Genomic DNA, 16,430 nt, shown 5'->3' on the forward strand with positions numbered 1-16,430 from the left:
GTAAATAAAGTACATCTTTAACCAATATTTTCGTATGACTTTTATTATTATGGTACATAAAATATAATATTGAATGTTGTAGTTTATTTAGAAAGAAAACCAACCGGAAATACTACATTTCTTTGCGTTTACTTTGACAACACGGCTCGTTTTATGGCAACGTAGCTAAACAGCAGGTAGTCACGAATGTGTCAGGACTCCTCCTAGTAGAGCGATATGCATTAAAAATAACAAAGTTTTTGTGTTACATGTCATTTACTCATAAAGGACCGCCGGAGCTTAGCATAAAGGCCGGCAATAATCTATAAGTCGAGGAAGCTAACAAGCTAGCAGTGGTAATAGCACTTTGGATTTACTGTTGTTAAATAACTCCGCAGCTGGATGAGCTTGCTAGGATGAATGGGAAAGCTAAGAAGCTAACGATGGTCATTGTGTTATAGGTTGGATTTGTGCTGTCTTTTTGGAGATAAACTTTTATAAATAATAAATTAGGAGTTATGAGAATAAACAGATATGTAATTTCGAGCACGGGGTCTCGTGGTTATTTACAGCTGGATATCCTCGGTGTGGGATTAGCTTATTTTCTCCTTGGAAAGACGACATTCGCTCCTTTCAGCTACCTCAAAATACACGGGAGTCGGTGATGCTGTCGGTCGCTGGACAAATGCACCGGGTGTCCGAACTAGGACAGAGCGGCCAGACTCCGTTATAAACAATGAAAAACTGCGAGTATCAACAAATAGACCCGCAAGCACTTCCGACGCCCACCCCGACCCCTCAGCCTCATCATGGGAATGACACGGAGAAGAAGAAGGAGCCGAGAAGACCCAGGAGAAAGTGGGAAGTTTTCCCCGGAAAGAATCGCTTCTACTGCGATGGACGGATCATAGTGGCCCGACAGAGTGGGGTCCTTCCCCTTACCCTGGGTCTCATCCTCGTCACAAGTGGTTTATTTTTTATATTTGAGTGAGTTCGTCTTATATTATATGGTTCTGTAATACTGATTGCGAGTTCCGTTCAAAAGTTGTCCACAGATGATACAAAGCTGCTTTTTAAGCGATATTTTAATGAACCGAGCCCTGTCTGGCGCATCAAATCTGTTTTATTTATTTATATTGTTTGTCTGTTTTTTTGTTTTTTCCAAAAGCAAGAGACTCGCTAACATACAGTTGGACTTAGCAGGATGATATTTAATGATGCAGATTGCTCAAAAAAACAAAGCAAAACAAAAAAAAAATACTGACCAAAGCGCATTTTTGACCCTGCACTGTATCGATATTTGTTTTAACCTGTGTGTTGCAATTATGTTTATTTTTAATGTTTTTTTTCTTAATATTTGAAGCTAAGTGCACATTTTTAAGAAGTAGTGCTTAATAATAGAAACAGGATTCTTTCTGCCACAGTAGAGTGAAAATGTGTTCAGTCTTCTGGGAGTTTTATGGCAATTAAAAGAGTTGAATGTTAATTAAAATTAGATCCATCAGTGAGTTAAAGAAAAGAAGAAGGTAGGCTCAGTTATATGTGACAGAACATTGTCTGCATCTTTTCCCAGTGTGCCTTGGTAATTACCCCTGCCTGTGTTTGTTTCTCAGTTGTCCATTCCTGGTCAAACACCTGACCAGCTGCATACCTGTTATTGGAGGAGTCCTCTTTGTGTTTGTGCTCATCACCTTGCTCCAGACCAGCTTCACCGACCCCGGCATCCTGCCCAGAGCAACACCAGATGAGGCTGCAGACATTGAGAAACAGATTGGTAATGTCTAACAGCTGCACTAGTAACTATGAGGTTGTCTGCAAGGCCTTTGAATTTGACGTCCCGAATTGTTTCCTACAGACTGACATTCTGTTGGAAACACTGCTGGATAATAGGAGGAGTGGGGCTATATGCACTTGAGTGTACTGTGCGCTAAACATCAGTCTCTGGGGCTGAAAAGGCTTAAATGCCCAATATCTGCAGTTCCTCAAATAGCCACTGGAGGCAAACTCCAAAAACAAGCCAACCCAATGGTGGCACTGAGAGGTCAAATGGACTGCAACTCAAGAAAAAGCCTGCATATAGAAAAATGCAGTAAAAGCACTCAAAATAAAACACAAGTGTTTCTGAGAAGGTGATAACGTGACAGACTAGCTGTGGCTGTAACGAAAACCAAAACATGCGATTTATACACATGAATCGTGATTAGATAGCAAGATACATTTAAAATTGCCTCTATAGTTCCCCCCCTCATAATAACTCCATGGTGGATGGTTTTTTGTATACAGTGCTTAACAAATGTATTAGACCAGCTGTCATAAAAACAGAAAACACAAATATTTTAGAAATTTGTCAAAAACTTGTTAAAAAAAGTAAAAACATAATATTATTTATTATCCATATTTTTATATCCAAATCAGTGAATCAAACATTAGATTCAACCATTAAAACAATTTTTCTTCTGTTCAGGAATTCAACTAAATAGCTAATTTGGCATCTCAATAAAAAAGAATAAAGGTGGATTAACATTGCAGAAATACAAAAAGGGATTTTGGTAAGCAGCTGTGAGGCATCTGTAGCATAAACCTTACACTGGGTGGTGTAAGGCTTTCTAATTATCAACATACTGGTGGTAGAGACATGACCCTCTTGATTGATATGTCTTCTGATACAGAGAACTGTAGTCGATACATCTCGCCTTCACTACCTTTTGGTGTGTTTTCTGGTTGTTTCATATGATTGTTTGATAAATAATGTGCCTTCTTGTAAAGTACAGCCCGTCTAAGAAGTTTGTGCTTCGGATTGGGTGAGTAATATTTTAGTCTGTGCTGTGCTAGCAGATATAAGTGTGTTTGTTGTACGCGTGCAGTTTATGTAAGTAGCCTGCTAATCAAGCATGCTAGCATTAGTTGGTAACCTAGCACCCTGTTATACAGATTTTGTCAAACAAGAATGATAAGAATTGTTCTTAGTAAATCAGCCATGTTGGTAATGATGGTGCTCACTGACATATATGGAAAAGGAAAAATTAGTCACCAAATATACTTGGTTGGCCTAAAATCTGTGTGCAGGAAATGCTGTCCAGTGTTGTCACATTTTTTCTCTTTTGGGATATTTCTGCACTGTGTTTTGGCTCTAAAGTTTCGTATAGGACGGGGAATCTTACCCATAAACCAGTACTGCTTAAACACAGCTTATTTTATTCCAAGTTATTGAAGAGTCAGTGGCCTTGACTTTGTTTTGATTAAAACACCATTCATAGTTTCAAGAGAATGAAAGCGCTGTTCTGGTGTGGCTAATTATTTATTCTGGAATCACACATGCGCGTACATTTTAATGGCTCAGTCACAATTTAAAATTCTTCAGGTCATTTTAATGATGCGGAAGTCATCAAGACATAAAAGAACATAAGTGGAATTTTCTGTGTAATAAACGTCATGTTGGCACGTTGAAAAGTGTCTGCTGCCTTCTAATTTTGGTCTGAAGTTTTCACTAGATTTTATACAGATTTATTTTCCCCAATCTTTCACACCTCAGACCTGTTCAAAGCTCATCAGTTATGTTCACTCTCAGTTTTATGCCATGCCAATATTATTTTTACTTTCCATATGACTTGCATCGTTATAATGACCTGCATGTCTAAAGCTGGCTTTCTGTGCACTTTGGAAACTCCTACTCATGACCAGAGTTTAGGCAGTGGTGATGTAAGATCCACATGTTATCCAACTGAACTGTACTACAGCTATTTTTGAAATGAAGATTCTGGCGTGACTGTTGAACATTTATTTGGGCCCCAATGCTTCAGGAAAGATTCTGGAAATCTCTCTTGTGTAGCTTCTTAGTTTGAATTAGTGCACGGTTTAGTATGGTATGGAATGGATGACACCGACTATTGTAAAAAAAATAAAGAAAGAAAGAAAAACCCCCCATAAGGAACCATCTGTAAGTTGCGCAAAAAGAATAGCGGGTATTTCTTTTCTTTTTTTTTCTATTATTTTTCTCATGTTGGTCAACCTCTCAGGCACAGTGTCCAAGTTACTGGGAAAGAGTTTTTGCAGGTTAGTCATTTTGTGAAAGATGACACATCATTTTCCATCTGCTGTTACGAGCTGCACACCTGACACCAGATGTCTTTCTGCTCAGGCTATTATTGGGCTATAATCCACCCCTCGCCCTGAGTAAGAGTGGATAAAGGCGCAAGTTGTTACAACCCAGTGAAGTGGTCAGACCTGATTTTACAAGGATGTGAAGTGTGACAGAAAATGATTATAGGTTGAAATTGTGTACATTAAAACAGGATTCATACGTACATTATGCTTCACTGATTGACAGTGGGAGTACCTGACATCTGGGCTGTCTTTGCTAGTGGGATAGTCAAAGCAGTAACAGCCAGCCATTAACAAGGCAAGCTAATTGAGCTTTAATGATCACTTAGCATGAGTCACACTAACTGCCTGTTGCTAATGTTCTCCATTTTGATGCTGAATTACACAAACTTCCTTCATATTTTAATAACATGATGTGATGGATGGATTTGATTAGCTGCCATGGTGCTGGCATTGGAGAACTTTCTCAACTTTTAAGTGCAAGCACTGAAAGCAAAACAAAGGTCCAGATTCACAGTTTAGTTGTGCACTGCATTTAAAGTCAATGAGAGGTGTGGGGATTGAAGTTTGAAATGCAAATGTGTAAATCCCTGTTTTGTGTGCATGGAGACTCTCCAGGCACTCCAGGTTCTTCAAACTGCCCATAGACACAAGAAGTGTTCAGGTTCATTTGTGTTTCAAAATTGGCTGTAGGTTTGAATATGAGTATGAATGTTTGGCTCCATGTTCTAGCCCTGCGACACACTGGCCACCTGTCCAGGGTGCACTCCCCCTTCCCCTGTGGGTTCAAGTCTGTAGCACTGATTGAGGGAAAACTTTTTGAAATGATCTTTTAGAGCAATCTTCAAAAGGTTTTTAATGAGAAGCTCAAAGTACTGACCAGAGATGCGTGCAGCCCTAATGATGTGCACACATTGCTGATAATGTGATGGTATCCATTCACACTTTTATCGTGCTTTAAAGTGGTTTGTGAATGTGACACTTGTAAGTTTGCTGCCATGACTTTGATGGAAGTGGAACCTCGATGCTTACTGCAGCAATAACTGCACACCTACCTTAGATTTAAAGCACAACACTGTGTCCCTATTTTCACTGTTCTTCTCTGTAGACAACACTGGAAACACCAGCTATCGACCTCCGCCTCGCACCAAGGAAGTGCTAATCAATCAGCAGGTGGTGAAGCTCAAGTACTGCTTCACCTGCAAGATGTTCCGCCCTCCGCGCACCTCCCACTGCAGCCTGTGTGACAACTGTGTGGGTGAGCTGTGAACACACAGCGACACTGACATTTACAACCCATAAATAATAAAAAGAGGCTTCACAGAGCTGCAGAGAGCGCACTTTTATATAGCTCAGTGCTCTAGAGTTTTTTTTAACATTCCTAAAATGTGAGTTGATCACTGTCTTTCAGAGAGATTCGACCATCACTGCCCCTGGGTTGGGAACTGTGTAGGGAAACGTAACTACCGGTTTTTCTACACCTTCATCGTGTCGCTCTCCTTCCTGACGGCGTTCATCTTCGGCTGTGTGACCACACACCTAGCACTGAGTATGTGGTTTTGCTCTGATCTGCAGGTGTTTCATGCTTGGGAAGTAGCCGGCTTCAAATAGCACCTGCTTGTTTGTTTTGTTTCATTCGGACTGCCAGGCGCGGTTCACAACAGCAGAGCAGTTTAATGTCTGACAAAAGCCATATACGTGGATCAGCTCGGTCATTTCCCACACAAATTAAATTTTATCATCCTGAAATCCTGCTCACTTTCCTCTTTTTCAGGAGCTCAGGGCGGGAAGGGCCTAGTGTTTGCGCTTCAGGAGAGTCCGGGGAGATATCCTGTACCGAATAAGATTTTTTTACTCAAAAAACACAGTCAGTGACAGAAGTCGGATGAAAATCAGTCAGCTTGCATATGTATATATAACATATACATAGACACCATTGCCATCTGTGATCATTTTTCTTATTTGTACTGTTTTTAACCATGTTTTTCTTCACTTTATATTAGGAAACAAAAATTACTGTAATCCGTAGGGAAGTGCAGACTAAGGCTTTCTGGGCTGATATCAGGTTCTAAATAACAATTTGGCAAATATCCAGTGCTCGAATGGGGATATGTTTTAGTTGATTAGCTGTTGTTATGTCTTATATATTTCTTGGATCGTGCCAGTGAAACAAATTTGGCACAATTTTCAAGCCTTTTGTTTTTTCTTATGTAGCCAGTGTTTTGATAACTTTCCTTTCCTTGACTCAGTCTTTCACTGCAGTGGAGCTGGTGATATGTTTCTTTTCAGTTTGGTCCATTTTGGGCCTCTCAGGCTTCCATACATACCTGGTTGCTTCCAATCTTACCACTAACGAAGACGTGAGTACCCAAAGCTGCTTTTATGACTCAGTTTGTTAGACGACATCATGTTATTTTGTTCATTTTGTGATGCTTGTTAAATCAAAGAAAATATACTCTGTATGTAATTTGTAAATATATTTAATATTAATTTTCTGTTAGTGTGGAAGTATATTTAACATTAGAATACTTTTAATTAACAATAACAATAGTAACAACAACACAAATATTAATACTAATATTTTGTTAGTAGTAAGGGAAATCTTGCAGATACTTTTGTATTCACAAAGTGAACAAACTCTACTTCCAAAATAATGTGTTTGGGGAAAAACATGTCATATGTTTTATATCAGAATCAGATCAGAATCAGAAAGACTTTATTTATCCCCAAGGGGCAATTATATGTGATTTGTTTTTATTTTTTATATTTATATTTTTTTAGATTAAAGGCTCCTGGTCAGGGAAGAGTGGAGAAGATGTTACAAACCCATACAGTCATAAAAACATCTTTATCAACTGTTGCTCGGTGCTTTGTGCGCCCATGCCGCCAAGGTTGGTCCTCTTTATGAATTACTCCTTCCATCATTAAATCTTTAATATCGAGTCCAAGTAACAAAGAGAGATGCTTGTGAGGATCCTTGTATATTAGTTTTAGCTATTTTATTACTAATGGGCTGTTTAAGATGGTGCATATTTCATTTGCAAGCATGCATACTTTATGAAAGAAGCAATCACTGATAATTTTAAATAAGTTTGTATGAGTTGATAAAGAGAGCGCAGTACTAATAAACCTGTAGCAATACATCAGCTGGATTGTGGCTATTTTTGAATTACAGAGCTTCAGTTCATTGTTTAATTGCAATTTAGTTTTATGTGTGTAAGTAGCAGCAGTTTAGTTGTCTCAACCACTTACTATTACAAGATAAAGAGTCTCAGATGGAAAACCAGACAGCCAAGAGAGTAAGTAGTTGGAGATGGCGGGGAGGAAGAATTCCTAATTCTTAATCTGTGATGTGCGTTCTGCATTCATGACAAAGATGACAAGATATTGGTATTAATGGAGGAACATCCTCGCCTCATAACCTGAACATTCGTATCTTTCTGTGCCATTTCAGCTTGATTGACAGACGGGGTTTCCTGCCGGCAGATGAGTCTGCCCAGACTGGCAGTGCTGACATCGAGCTGCCCACCCTGGCCGCTAAAAGCGAGATAAATGTGGTAGGAGCTGCTTTTGCATTGCAGAAATCCCCCTCTCCCGTGCCTGCACCCTGTGACTGCCACCAAAACTCTTTCTGTGCCTGAGAGAAACCTCGTTGCCTGCTGTAGCCCCAACCCAGCATCTGTTTGCTGCCTGTTGTTGACTGTCATGTAAAGGTTTGGTGTATTAACACTCTAGTCAGAGGTTTATCGCACAGTATTATGCCTCTTATTGGAAGTTAAAGGGATAGTTGAACGTTATGGCGCATTTGTTTGGTTTGGTTGGTGGAGTTTAAAAAAATGTTTTTTCTATTATTCTATTTCCTATTCTAGTAAAGAGCTGCAATGTTTTTAGCTCAGTTTTACTTATTAATTTATTATGATTATGAAAAACAGATAGGGTACTAGTTAGGAGTACTTACTTGCCACTCAACACCTGTTTTGGTTTTAAACCGAAAGCTGAAGGACCTAGAAGAACATCAAATGAAGAGAATGTATTTGGGGGCTTTTGAAGCAGTACAATCAAAGTTTGAAGACTGCTTAAACTGGGTTACTTTATACATTTTTAATATTTTATGACATTATTACATATCAACATTATTTTGAAACTGAGTTGTCCTATCTTTAAGAACTCCTTATTAACTAAATATAAAAAAAATTAGAGAAGTCTGTTTATGGTCTGTGTGTTTGAAAGATGAGAGCAGTAGTGGTAGACAAGTATTTTGGATTTTTAAATTGCTAACTGTCATTATTGGTGTTCCTATACTGGTTAGACTCTACAAAGGACAAACTATTCTATTTGTTATATTCTACTAATTCTAATGGTTGCCAAACCATGTTTGTATTGATATATACTGAGGTGTCAAAACTCATCATTAAGGGTAGAGGGGGATGTCATCAAATGCAAGAGTTAAAGGAAGAGTCGGGGGAGGGATATAATATTTTTATAAATGATCGAGGGGGCACAACCACACATGGACAACCATTCACACCTATGGGAAATTTAGAGTTTCCAGTTAACCTATCCCTACTAAGTGCATGTCTTTGGACTGCGGGAGGAAGCCGGAGTACCCGGAGAACACCCACGGAAACACAGGGAGAACATGCAAACTCCACACAGAAAGACCCTGGGCCCGACCTTCTTGCTGTGAGGCAACAGTGCTAACCACTGTGCCACCGTGCTGCTCATATATGATTTATGACTTCGTAGAGTGACCACTAGAGGTATGTTAATTGTCACGAAGTCCCTGCCCTGAGGTCTGCTGCTAGCAGCACTCTTTGAATTGCGCATTACTGAATAATTATTAAGTTGAATTGTCAAAGACGCAGACAATTAAATTAAAAAAAAGAAAAAAACTCATAAAGACCAACAGTAACCAGTCACCCAGTAACACCTCTTAATCTTGTTTGTTTCTTAAAAAAACAAAATGTTAACGTATTGATTTATAATTTTTGTTGAAGGCATATCTTAGAAATATAGATGACAAACATGAAAAAGTAGCTCTAATGTCCAGGTTTAAATAAGAGAACTAATGATGCTTTGGCAGGTGCGTATTTTAATTCAGGAAATAGTCAACTGGGGTCCTGCTGCTGTTGTTTTTTGTTTTTTTTTTTTTTTTTAAACTTGAACTACTTTGTTAAAGTGTAATTTAATATGGTGTCTTTAGCTGTTGTTCAGCCATGTCTACCTCATGGAAATGCACACATAAAATTCTTCTTGTGCTATTTTTAATAGAGAGTACTACTCTCTGTATGCACATTTTTCCTCAGTGTTTACTTCTATGCAGTATTGTGTGCCAGCTCCGGGTGTTTAGAGAGCAGGAGATGTAAGAAGTGTTTCCAGCTCCTCCTCACAGAGCATCTCTCTGTTCTCTCTGACAGCAAGGGATATAAAAAGATACTTGAAGTGTTTTTAAGCCAGTTTTGTTTACAAGACTTGCCCAGAGTTCAGATAGAGTTGCAATCTGAGCCTCAATATATTCACATATCGCGTAGTACAGTGAGAGTCAGTTGAAGCTGGAGTCTTGTGTCTTTGAGTGTGTATAAGCTAGCCTTTTGAAGTCAGTTGAAAAGCTGGTGACGCTGTAAAGAAAGCTATTTCTGTAACAGTGGTTTGTAAATTTGAGTGTGTGCTGTTTGTTTTCTCCTGTCATGTCTGTCTGCATATAAAAGGTTAAAATGCCAAAAGATTTGTGACGAGGGAAGCTCCTCATATCCTTCATCTCTTGCTTCCTGTCATGCCTTTGTTTCATTTTTACGTGTTTTTTTTTTTTTTTTTTACGACGTTTCAGTTTTTAGTATCTGTAATGTATAACATTAAATTTTTGTCCATGCAGTTCATCATGTGTTGTCATTTTTCATTTTGTTTCCATCCATCATCACCGTTTTCCTATCACAGTACAAGGAGACATACTTTTCTATATTTTTCCTACGAGACAAACCCAGAATCAGTCCCTCCCTGTGTGTCTGCTCACCCAGTGCTGACTCACTGTTCTCTGTGTGGTGTGTCTCTGTGCCTGTGTCCCTCCACCAACACTAGGAGGAGAAGTGTCTGGACTTTGCTCTGTCCTGCACTGGCTGATTAGCCGCTGTTAGAGCAAAGAAAAGCGAGCCTTGAGCTTGGTAAGCCTGTATAGAGAAAGGGAGAGTGAGTGCAGACAGCCTGTGGCCGCCGTTGTCTTTGCATGCCCCTTTGCTGGGCTGCTTTACTCCCGCATGGCTTTAACCATTGCCAATGTTAAATGCATTGAAGTGTATAATTGATCCCAGTAAAGGGTGCATAGTTACGGATCAAACAACTCTCTTGTGCTAACCACCAGACTGTTTAAAGACTGACAAAAACAACTGTAGGAAGATGTTCATTCAGAGGTCAGTGAAACATAATGACAGCCATTAAACCAGCTTCTTAAGGAATGAACTGCAGGGCTTTAACAGTGCTTAGAGACTTCCCATGTGTGTATAATTTTTAGGTTTAGGGGTGGAAACAGTGTTGAAATATACCCATATGGTGACAGCACATTTTCTCTACCCTGAATTATACGTAGCGTATAAACTTTGAATACAAACTAGCATATGGAGAAAAAAAAAAGGTTTAGCATTTAAATGAAAAATTTTCCAGAGCTTATGCTGTTAAAATTCATTCATTTGTCAGACTAATTTACATTCAAGGCTAAAGAAGCGAATTCGGGTGAATAGTTGCATTTAAAAAGTGCCCAAAGCAACATTTTATACTAAGAAATGATCAGTTCATGTAAAACGGGTTGCTCATAGTATCAAATATTATCACCAAACTGAACTTCCAGTCAGTTCTGTGCAGTTTACCAGCTCCTTTCAGCTCACTCTTTTGGTTTTACTGGTCTTAGTTTGGCTGAGCTAACTGCTACTTTATATTTTCATTGTGTGTTAAATTGCTTTAGTAATAAAAGGTACTTTTTAAAAGTACATTTGCATGCTTATAAAGATCCCAGCCAATCTCTGTTTAATTCAGTGTTTTTTTTTATTTGGCGTCAGTTTAAAGCAAAGCATCTCAAGGCAGGTATGTTTATAAGGTAAAGGCTGTGTAACGTTACAGAGTGGGATAAAAACATCTGCCAACAAGCAGAAAGAAGTCAGGTTCAGGGTCTGCTGCTGTACTTGTAAACATTTACTGTTTTGAGCTACTGAACCTTTAATCTCAGTTCAGATCAACTTGGATGTGTCAGCTTGAAAATGTAAACTGTTAAATTGCAAAGAACCCACCACACAAATGCACGCTTGATAATGGATGCATTAACAGAGCCAATGCATCCAATCACTTCCTTTTAGCCAGCTTGTCCCAGTGGTCACTCATTGTATTACAGACAAGGGTTTTTCACATAAACCACAATTATAAAAGTTTATAAAGCATTTACTGAAGACCACTGACTGTAAACAATGCTCTGTTTTATCGTTTTGGTCGGGACGTCTTCGTCTGAAGATGGTTTAAAAAGCATAGAAGATGTTTGTTAAACTTCAACATCTCCCAGAAGAATCTTACAGTTTGTGATCTCAGTGTAAAGCCTGACCTGAGTCTGATCCTTTGGGCAAGCGTGCAGGGATAGTGATATGGAGTTCTCTTTAATGGATCCAGCATGACGCGTAAGAAGCATCCACACTGGAAGAGCTAGCAGTGATGATACCGTAAAAGATGGACTTATCTTCCTGATCTGAGAAGTGAAGCCTTTAAGAGGACGTGAAAAACTACACGTAAAAAGGCTAATCTACATCACGGAGCCCTGCTCTCAAAAACTGATATAGATTTAACACTGTCTGTGAGTCTAGTCACGTTTGTTAAATTCTTTACAGCTAACAGCCGGATTTTCCCATTTCAGTGCAGGAAGCCAAATAATGAAAAGCCAATTACTGCGAAAGAGACAGACAGTGAAAGTGGACAGTATATCCTCGGTTTCTTAACGTAAAACTCATTGTTGCAGCCAGGGACAGCACAAAAGTGATCCCCTTAAACCACAGCTGTCAAACTCCAGTCCTCAAGGGCCGGTGTCCTGAAACCTTTCTGAGTACCTGCTGCAACACACCTGAATAACATTAGGTCATTAGCAAGACTGTAGAACTTGACTGCACGATGAGGTGGCAATTCAGCCTTTTGATTCATGTTACAGCAGCATCTTTCAAACACATACACTTATTTAAAATTGCTTGAGTAGGGTTAGGGGTTGCCACCTCAGCATGCACTCAAGTTCTATAGAGTCTTGCTAATGACCTAATGTTATTCAGTTGTGTTGCAGCAGGGACATATTTAAAAGTTTCGGGACACCGGCCCTCAAGGACTGGAGCTTGACACACCTGCCTTAAACTCATTTTTAGTTTTGGTGTTATTTTTCTCTGAGTTATCGATTCTATGGGCTCAGTCACTCATTTTGGGAACTTGTAAATTTTGGTCATAATAAGGGTCAAAAAGCAGGATTATCCAGAGTGCGCTCATTGGCTAAGGACATGTGCTGTTTGAACGTGTTCTCCTCAAGGCTTCATAAAAGAATCTCACAAAACAGTCAGTGATGTCATAGTCACTATGTTCATCTTTTATGATATTTATGACAATAATGTGGGAACCAGAGGTAACAGAATATCAATGACATTCAGCAACTTTAACAGCGACAGGCAAAATAACTGCTGATGACATAAAGTGGCCAGGTTCTGAGTTAGACTTCTTACATTCTACTTGAAAGGTGGAAACGACTACCAGCGAGAGTGAAGGATACGGTTGACTGACATATGATGGAATGCTTTTAATGTTCACTAGTGACCAGTCGTCAGTGATGAAGCCACAGGCACCAAGCAAACTGCTTCTTGTGTGGACGCCCTGTTAAAGTCTGAATATTCTGGCAGCTGCTACTTAAACTTCATCAATCCTTTTTTAGAACCAGCTCTTGCAAACTATCACGCTTTGTTTTAGTGCCATTCTAAAAGTTTGGTGTAATAAATAAACAGGCTTCTTGGGCTAAATCAAATATGAAATGTGACTGGCCAGGTTCAATGTGCATGCCTATGCATGTCTGTGGCATGAAATATTTTGGATATCCTGCTTGAGATCACGTGTGGATCCTGCTTGCACTCCTAGTTGGCCTTTGACTCATGTTATATTTGCTGAAGTAATTTCAGAGACTGATGTGTTCCCTGTTAATATCACTAGCTTGTTTTGTCACTTGTTTTATTACTTTTTTTACTTCCTCTTTCTTGCACTGCCCTTGCAGTGCACACAGGGAACTAAAGGTCTGCTAGAATCGGCTGCGCTTTCTCCGCTCCTGTCCACCTCGTGTCCTCAGGGGAAACCTCAGAATGCTCATTCCTGCCCAGAAACCAGCCCAGCGTTGAACTCTGACCCCACATCGGAGTTCTCTAAAGGCTGCAGGGGTAACCATACGTCCAGCTCCCATGGCGATACTTCTCGTCCACGTCACACCAAAGCTCGCTCAAAGAAATGCAGACGAGAGGCTCTGCATATTCCCAACCCTGCATTTGATGTCCCAGTTTCCCCTACCTCTCCGGACGCTGCCCCTGACTCCAAAGCCAGGAGCCACAAAGGAGGCAGCCTCACCCCGTTGCACTGACTGTCTTGAATGATGTTTTTCACAAGTCAAACACTGTTTGAGGCTTGCATGCTGTAACACAGTCAGATCCAAGTTATATGATTTTTTTTGTTTGGTTATTCCTGTTGGTTCTCTGAAACTCCAGGAGCGTTGAAGATGTTTGGTCACTGAGTAAGACAATCACAGTGGAAATAGGACAGATTTGATGAAGAGGATTCTAGATGCAACATAGCGCTGGTGTAGAGAAAAGTTCTAAGAAGGTTTGTGAGCCGTAGATTCTTGTGTAAAAAAACAAATTTACCAGCATGTCAGATTTCACCAAATTTGTGAAACAGCGGCTTTAATGTATCAGGTGGATGGAAGCTCTGAATTGTGTATATCTATAAAGAGAGGATCCTTGAAGGGAAAATCCACCCAAAAATGTTCACATCTCAAGCTGTACAGGCAGTGATTAATGGAACAAGTCGCAGGACTCGTTGACTAAAGCACTGTCCTCAAAACACTTTCATGTGGAATCACCCGTTTAGCTCACTGGGTTAAGCAGGCAACCCATTTGCCTCAAGACATGTCTTCCCCCTGGTTTTCTCCCAGGCTTCCTGTCTTCTCTTTGCTCTCCTATTGCAATATAATCCATATAATCTGGTACAGAATTTATATGGAGTAAATATTTAGTCACCACAGCCACCACAGGTGGGTAAGGTTTGGCCACCCCTTCTGCCCAGTAAGTGTGAAACGGCAATGTCTGCAAATAAGCCTTTACTGTGCAGTGGTTGAAATATCTAATTTATTCATTTGGATTGTTGTAGGGCTTTAGGGGTATGCCTGCTCTGTTCCACCACCTGTCATTGTCTGTTCTGCTAATTTAAATCTCTGAACTGGATCTCTGGGCTGTGTTTGAGGAGGTGATTCTTTTTGGAACATTTTTAATTAATTAGTAATACTCTTAATAAGCTTTTGTTTCAGTTTTACTATAGGGAAGTTATTCTTCTGTTACTTGACACTTTTAAAAACTTTTTTTTTTTTTTTAAAGTTTTACATAAAAATGCTTGTTATGCATGAGTCCTCATGGCATACCTTTCTATGGCAGTCATGCCTAAATGATTAGGAATGATTTGGTACATCTGGTAAGCAATCATTTGGTACTACAACAATCTGTAAAATGGGGAAACAAGAACTAGAAATAGGTTCTGAGCTCAACCTGCCCACCTCTTTAAAAACTATCTGGCTCTGTGGCTGCTTCCACTGGGTTTCAGTCTAACAGAACCTGAGGGTACCAAATGCAGAGATGGGGATATAACTGAACTATGCACTTGTTTTTTCCCCCCACATCTATAATAATGCAGGCAAAGATTTGGTCCACTGACCTTAGTGACATTGAATATTGGATTAATCATTCAAATCTATATGTAAAACACCTAATTTTTCACTGAAGGTGATGACTTTGTGTTCTAAAATAAGCAAAATGTGAATGTTGTTGTGTGGATTTTTCCGATGACCTTGCACAAACAGCACAGTGGATAAGATGTAAATCAGTTTAGTGGTGTGTACTGTTGTTCAGATCTTCGTGCTGTAAAAAGGAATTGAGTGCAACTGCATGGTCATGACTAAAAGGTGTATTTTATGATGTTTCTTTAAATGCATTCAAACATTGCACCATCTCAACACACCTTTTTGTAGGAAACCAGTGTTGTGTTTCAAAACTGAAACAGCATTACTGATTCCCGCTTGTATTCTTGTCACCATCACACAATGATTTAAAGCTCCTTTTCACATGTCCACCTCCTGCTCACACACCTTGTGTCAGTAATAGCAATACCTTCTGTCTTCTCCTTTCCCTAAAATTGTTTTTCTTTGTGCACTTTGACAAATCTGAGACTTGTGTGAATGGAGGATGTACTGGTTTGTTCTCAGGTGAAAGCTTTAGGTTAGGTATTCAATATGCAAGTTCAATGTGACATGTGTTCACACACATTGTGACCCGATGGCAATAGCTGCACAAGAGTGCAAAGACCCCAACTATCATGTACACACTGTCCGTCTATAGTTCACCTAAAGAGTGTCTGTGCAGCATCTGCTGTGTCAAAAGTCACCCCAACACCCTCAGTGACATCACTAAGTGAATGCGAGTGATGCATTTATTAGGAGAAACATACTGTACTGTATTTGTACCAACTGTAAGGTAAATTAAGCCAATGCTCCTGTCAAAATAAAGGAAAGAAAAATACAACTCACTGAACAATCTGTGTATTTTTTAAGCTGACCACAAGGTGGCACTGGTGGTCCGTGAGCGTGAACTGGAGTCAGTAAATCAGTCAGTGAGCCACTGTTTGGACAATTTGGTGTTTTGTTTCCTCTTAGATGTTTAATAAAACGGAAAATAATCAAAAGATTTTTCTTTTTTCCTCTTTGCAATGGAAAAAAAAGATCACAGTACCACATCTGTGCAATTAGTAAAAAAATAAATATACTGTAGAGAATTTGGTGTAGAAAACATTAAGTCTGATTTTCAGGTTCATGTGGAGCCATGTGCTACATAAAAGTTTATTCAATACAAAGTATGAAACTTTTTTGCATTGAATGAGTAAGTTCTGTTTTTCAGAATCGTGAAACAAGCATCAGAAGCAAACAAGCTTCTTTTATTTAAGTCACAATTCTACAGAAGGAACAGTGCGAATATTTTAAAATATGCTTAAAGGGCCAAAAGTAAAATACTCATTTTCAGTTTATTTATTTTATTGGATTATAACTG

At 39.3% G+C, this 16,430-nt stretch overlaps 1 protein-coding gene across 2 annotated transcripts; it reads left to right on the forward strand.

The window, feature by feature from the left end:
- The first annotated feature begins 24 nt into the window (after nt 1–24).
- Nucleotides 25–15,912, forward strand: zdhhc18b (zDHHC palmitoyltransferase 18b). 2 transcript variants are annotated; one of them, XM_082520746.1, is made up of 9 exons: nt 25–966; nt 1,593–1,753; nt 5,189–5,338; nt 5,492–5,629; nt 5,855–5,906; nt 6,338–6,440; nt 6,862–6,971; nt 7,535–7,637; nt 13,346–15,912. In XM_082520746.1, the coding sequence occupies exons 1-9, from the start codon at nt 716–718 to the stop codon at nt 13,700–13,702; spliced, it is 1,425 nt and encodes a 474-aa protein (XP_082376872.1). In that variant the 5' UTR covers nt 25–715; the 3' UTR covers nt 13,703–15,912. The 2 variants fall into 2 exon arrangements, 1 of the variants encoding a protein (XP_082376872.1); XR_014274078.1 differs by having other exon boundaries at nt 27–966; nt 7,535–10,238; nt 13,346–13,404.
- The last annotated feature ends 518 nt before the right edge of the window (nt 15,913–16,430 follow it).

Source organism: Aulonocara stuartgranti, assembly GCF_965226115.1.
Source record: "Aulonocara stuartgranti genome assembly, chromosome: 22".
NCBI lineage: Eukaryota > Metazoa > Chordata > Actinopteri > Cichliformes > Cichlidae > Aulonocara > Aulonocara stuartgranti.

Excerpts from the sequence above, each read along its gene's own strand:
- zdhhc18b (XM_082520746.1), top strand. The coding sequence starts at position 716 with ATGAAAAACTGCGAGTATCAACAAATAGACCCGCAAGCACTTCCGACG. Across the intron at positions 5,630-5,854 it reads GACCACACACCTAGCACTGA|GAGCTCAGGGCGGGAAGGGC; the intron begins GTATGTGGTTTT and ends CCTCTTTTTCAG. Across the intron at positions 5,907-6,337 it reads CTTCAGGAGAGTCCGGGGAG|TGCAGTGGAGCTGGTGATAT; the intron begins ATATCCTGTACC and ends TCAGTCTTTCAC.